Source organism: Paramormyrops kingsleyae, chromosome 16 (assembly GCF_048594095.1).
Source record: "Paramormyrops kingsleyae isolate MSU_618 chromosome 16, PKINGS_0.4, whole genome shotgun sequence".
NCBI lineage: Eukaryota > Metazoa > Chordata > Actinopteri > Osteoglossiformes > Mormyridae > Paramormyrops > Paramormyrops kingsleyae.
The window spans coordinates 2646697-2652696 of record NC_132812.1 but is presented as its reverse complement, the minus strand read 5'-3'; the positions used below and the strand labels follow the sequence as shown (position 1 = coordinate 2652696).

The window sequence follows — 6000 nt, the reverse complement described above, 5'->3', positions numbered from 1 at the left end:
AAAAGTGCTCCAGAAGTGTGTATCAATCAGAGTGAAAGAGGGAAGGAAACAGAAGAGGAAAGGCAGAGAGGAGGGACACAAAGCCAGACACCATCACAACAAAGTTCTCTGAGGCACTAGCTAGCGGAAGAATGTCAACTCAGCACCCATGAAGTTTAATGCTGCTAATTAGTTATAGTGATTGGATTTCTTTTTACTATATCGCTACATCTTATTCTCATTTTAATCATTCTTTGTATCCCATTCTTCTCTTGGAAAGAGTTTTTTCTTGGTTGGATTTGCCGTATAAGAAATGAGTGACAGGAGGCGATCTGCCGCCGCTCTGAGTTCGAGAGCTCACGCCTTCTCGGTGGAAGCCCTGATAGGGACAAACAAGAAGAGGAAGCTCCGCGGCTGGGAAGGGAAGGAGCTGCAATTGTCCATAGCCAGCCTTGCAACAAACGGACAGTTGGGAGACAGCGAGGATACCGCACATTGTCTGGATATGGACCCTGGTTAGTGTATGATACCCAGTTTATCCTAAAACGCAATTTTTGTAAAAAGAAAAAAAGGAAAGAAAAAAGGAGTTTTAAAATCAAATGCTGTTACACATATGTGGCACGTAAGTTTATGATTTAATGACCTATACCTGATCAGAAATTATTACACACACACACACATATACACACACACACACACACACACACATATATACATATATATATATATATATATATATATATATATATATATATATATATATATATATATATATATATATATATATTCCCTGTGAAGAACGGGTTCCATTCTCTCAAAATCTACAGTTGCGGTTATATGATCCTAATGGAGTGTGGAAGACTATATTTATTAGACTAGAATATTAATAATCTCGTGTGAATATGAAAAAGTCTGCATTTAAATTGCCACGTATACAGCAGGTTTTGATTATAAAAACGTGGATGATACCCCTTGTAAATATTAATTGAGCAAGTTAATCTTTGAACTGTAACAGGCCATAATTACCCTTACAAAAGTTGGTTTCAAAATGATGGTATAAAACTACTTTTATTGTAAAAGTACAAGGTGATGATAAGGGGCTAACAGTAAGTTTGGTGAACGTATTATTTAAATGATTTTGAGATAGGTACGTGCATTGTATACGTTTATGTTGTATACTGTTTTCTGCAATTCCAGTTTGCTCAACCTATTTCGGACGCATACATAACATTTCAGTTGTAATATATCTGCCTAAATTGTTGTATGCTGCGGTAAAACACGTTTCAAGTGTATATATAATGAAATATTAACTTCGATATCTGATGTAACCTGCTCAGGCCGATAACATACGATTCAGTGTCAGTTAAACATCGGATAAAAAAGAAATAATCGTCTTCCAATTAATATTAATTATATTAAGTAATGAGTTTGATATTTTACGAATAAATGAATATTTCATGTCCATGTTAATAAATTAATTTTGGTATGCCAATACGGTTTAACACGCGATGTTTTCCAAAGGTTTCTAAGGTTATTTTTATATATGTCTACCAGGGTTGAAGCAAACAATTTTGTGCGTGTGTGCGCGCACCGGCGCTCGCGTGCGGGAAACTCAATCATAAATACCAATAATTTGAACGGAATCTTAATATTTATTTTCTCTATATTCATGCAGTAATATGAACTTGTCTTTCTAGGCCGAACAAATACAAGTTACGATTTAGGAATGGTATCAATATATTTTAATTGCAGCATCACGACAGGGATTCAGTGTGAAATCCACCACGTAAAGACTCAAAATTAAAGCGTACATACCGTTATATTATTTATTTAAGTTGTATCGATGAAACGCAAATGTTCATTGAAATGATAATGAAATATCGTATGAAAAATACACGCACCACAACACACAACTGTTGTTATATTGGGCCCACAGCTTACAGATGGGTGCAATGGCTAGTGATTCCTATTTCATAAGTCTAATTAGGGCACTGTTCCACAACCTGACAACTGAGCTTCACCATTTACTAATTCATAGTAGCATTAATATGAACTACACTACTCTGGGTGCACTTGTCCAATCAATACCAGTCTGCTTCTTCACAATAACAACACGCCACACGTTTTTCTGAGTTTGAAGAAACACTGCCATGAGGAAATACACGTATATTGGCAGTTTGTTTTGCTGAACATATTTAAAAAGTATTTTTAATAAGTAACAAAAAAAAAAACAAGGACAAAACATAGCAAAAAGTTAAAGTTGCACAAAATCGTACTGTAAAGGTACTAATCAGTTCATTTCCATTATAGTTGTTAGATATATAATCGGAAGTTCTACGCTGTGTTATATATGTCTTTCCCTTAAATAAATGTGATTAATTTGGAAATAAGAAATAAATGAGAAATAAATGATTAGTTTGAAAATGAAAATTACAATATCGGAAGTAAAATATACATATACCTGCGATGGGTTGGCGCCCCGTCCTATAGATTATTCACGTGCGCGCATAGCCTTCGGAATAGGCCCCGCACCCTCGCGATATAGGAAATAAATGGATGGATGGATGGATGGATGGAAATACATACATATACACAGAATAACTTTATAAACACAGCGCTGGCCGTTTCACACAAAGTGACATGGTAATTGAATCTAACAGATTGAATATTACTTCTGATTACATTTATTGTTTATTATACAGTGAAATTAGAACTGGGCTGTTGAATTCAGGAGCATCGCTCGACTAGTGCATATAGTCATGTTCTCGGTGAGGTTATCGACCAAGGCAAAAAAAAGCGCTAAAAGTATCAGGCATTAAATTGAATTTCTAGGTTTTTTTTATGAATGTGAAATATAATTTATTGGCAAAAACATTATAAATCACGCCATGCGTGAATTAACTGCTTGAAATTGATAGAATAGAATACAGAAAACTAATAAATGCATTAAGAAACAATAGTATGCAACACAAATATTAGTTAATTGTAAAACTGACTTTTTTTTTCCATCGGCGACCCATTAAGAAGCCACGGTCACAGCTGGAAGTTGTTTTGAACCTAAGTAGCCTATTATGTTTAAAATGCTTTTAGGAAATGTACAAATGATCATTTGTTAATTTCACCGTCATTATTTAACTAATACCACGATATCGATTGGTTGGTGTGGATTATATCAGTCTTCTAGGGCCATATGTGCGCGTACATTTGATTGAATCGACTTGTTGAAGCTAAATGCAAGGAAATTTTAACTGAATATACGTTGCATTTTAATATATAGGCATACAAGCACAAATAATGATTATTCTTGCTTAAATATATTGCAAATGACGAACGTTATAGTAATTCAAGACCTTGTAAAATAGTCCAAACTATTTGCCCTCTAGAAAGTATTGCCTGACGTGAAACAAAATTCTTTTAAATAATAATAACAAATTTTAAAATTTGAAGCGCATAGACTGTTGGAAAAAGTAACTACATGTCATGATACAAGAGCTTGATGAAGCGCAATTATAACAGGCAATGGACGCTGTATAATGAGAATCTAAGCTGGGAAACGGGCGCTCATTTCGGCGATTCCTTTTATAATGATGTATAGCTTTTGCCATCGTCTCCATTTCTCGCTACAGGATACTCGATATATTACAAAGGCTTATACGCGCCTTCAACCGACGACGGTTTACGTCCACGGGATGGCGAGCTGTTTCAGAGTGTGGAGTTGATTGAAAAGGTGCCTGGATCCAAGCCGTTGAAAGGAAGTTTCTTGGCAGCATCGTCTTCAGGATCGGGGTGTCCTGACTTTCAGAGCGACGGGAGGTTCTACGCTCATTGAAAACAGCTCGATTCTGCGCTGGGCTGTTCTGTTTTGTGTAAACTTTGTCTTGTGTCCCATTTTAAGCCAGAAAATAAACCTTATTGCGGGGTATCAATTTTGGGAAATACAGGAAATATTTATACTTCCCAGCGTTCTTTTTGAACTTCCCATCGTTTAAATTATGCATGCGTGATCTTCATTAAGCTTGGCGAATAAATTAAGTGATTTAATTCCTATGCATCCTACAAGAAACCGTAGATAACTTACATAGATTAAGTTTCCTAATAAGTGTGGTTCTTGGAGAGACAATGTTAGTTGTTTGTTGAGTTGTCAATTATTGCGGAACTTCGGGTTGAACAGATCACCGTGAGTAATAGCCTTATTTCGTAAGAGAGCATTATCAGTCATCTTTGTTTGTGTGTAAATATGTACATATACAAATATTTCAGTGGAAATCATCAATATGTTTAGGTCTCCAGTTCAGTACAAGTTTTTAGTCCAAGAAATTCCTAACGATGATCACACGTTATTCTTTAACAGATGTTTTTAATAATGTATTTTTTATATAACATATTTTGGAAAAAAAGTACTCGTGAAATATTTCATTTGTATTTAAAAGTAATACATTTTAAAAACATAGTTAAATTATGTCATATAAAATAACAAAAATATGCATTATATATATAATATTATATTCCAAACAAGTTAGTATATAAATACTCCACCTTTTTTGTCTCTGCTTATCATGGTAATAAGCTTTTGAACTGGTTTGAAATTTTAACTTTACAAAATTTTAGTTTTATTAATAATTATAATTATTAGTGATAGTTGTAGTAGTATTTAGACAAATATAGATAATTTTGGACTAGTGATGTCTAGGGAATTGAGTAGAGAACTGTACTCATTTTTATTAGAGTGTTTAGAATGTGTTACACACACACACACCCAAACCCAAATCACTGCCGTATGTACCAGGTTATGTGCCATATTGTCCAGAAAAGTCCTGTGACTTGAAATGGCATGCATATATATATATATATGACAGATGTGAAATTGTTATTTATAAATTATATAATGAATTGTTATTTGTGTGTGTGTATATATATATATATATATATATATGTGTGTGTGTGTGTGTGTGTGCATTACTAAGGGGATTTCTTTTGCACTGTACTGATTCTATTAAAACTGCATTTCTTTGGAAATATTAATATGAGATTATTTAGGCTCACCACAGTGTGGGGTGCATTTACCAGGGTTATTGGATTATTTTTCCCTTTCATAAATGACCAATAACCATTTATTGCATTCAGATTGCTACTTAAAGACAATACATTGTATGTATTTGAAGTATATTATTCAGAAAAACAATTGAGAGAGGAGCTCTATAAATCTGAAAGCCAGTTGGGTTAAATAGTGGAAAACAGTTCCCTAACTTCGGGAAAATAACTTGAGGAAAGTAATGAACAGAAATTCTGCACTGGCTGAAGCTCCAGTTTAAAAAACCAGTTAATACTGTGATATATAAATGCTTCTCCAGGCTTGGGGGACTGTGGAATTGTCATTACAGTAATGTTGACATCAGTCTGTATGGATCTTAACCTGTGACAATTTGATCTCAAGTTCTTTGGTATTTATGGGCCCCCCAGTTTTACAAATATTTGCCCAACATGATAAAATAGTCCAGAAGTGATTGAGGGTTAAGTGCTGTTACATATCCTTATAGCATACAGCGAAGTCCTACTCTGAAACTCTTATGCTTACAGGTTGCTGTATTCATTAGATCACTAAATTCTGTCAAGACATCAAGACTTTAAAAAAAGTCACATTCCATGTAGAGAACATGAAAATGTGTGGCTTGTTAAACTAGCTCAAGAAACATTCAATTAGGTTTAGCTTATTGTTTCCAGCAGTGAAAAGAAATCTGGGTAACATCACATATTACAGAAAAAATGGGGGCATCTTGATGAGCGTGCAAATAAACAATAGGACAGGACCTATCCGGCCACGTTCACTGGCTCAGGAGAAGACGGGCTCTCTTTTTGGCCTTGGTTTTTTGTTTGCCAGTGGTGGTGGTCTTTCGTCTCTCCCTTAATGTGGCTGGTACACTAGACTGTCTTAGACCTGACCACTCTGTCTCCCTGAAGTGCTAGGGTGGTATGGGGGGATTGTTGTTGAGGTCAGGCCTTGATACACACTTTGACCAACTG

General features: G+C 35.0%; 1 protein-coding gene across 2 annotated transcripts in view; it reads left to right on the top strand.

The window, feature by feature from the left end:
• Nucleotides 1-6000, top strand: part of tbx15 (T-box transcription factor 15) — a 28053-nt gene continuing 22053 nt past the window's right edge. Inside the window, exon 1 of one of the 2 annotated variants that reach the window (XM_023837141.2) lies at nucleotides 1-494. In XM_023837141.2, the coding sequence (XP_023692909.1) occupies nucleotides 293-494 (202 nt within the window). In that variant the 5' untranslated portion in view covers nucleotides 1-292. Of the gene's footprint in view, nucleotides 602-6000 lie in introns of both variants that reach the window. The other variant, XM_023837142.2, reaches the window with a different exon arrangement.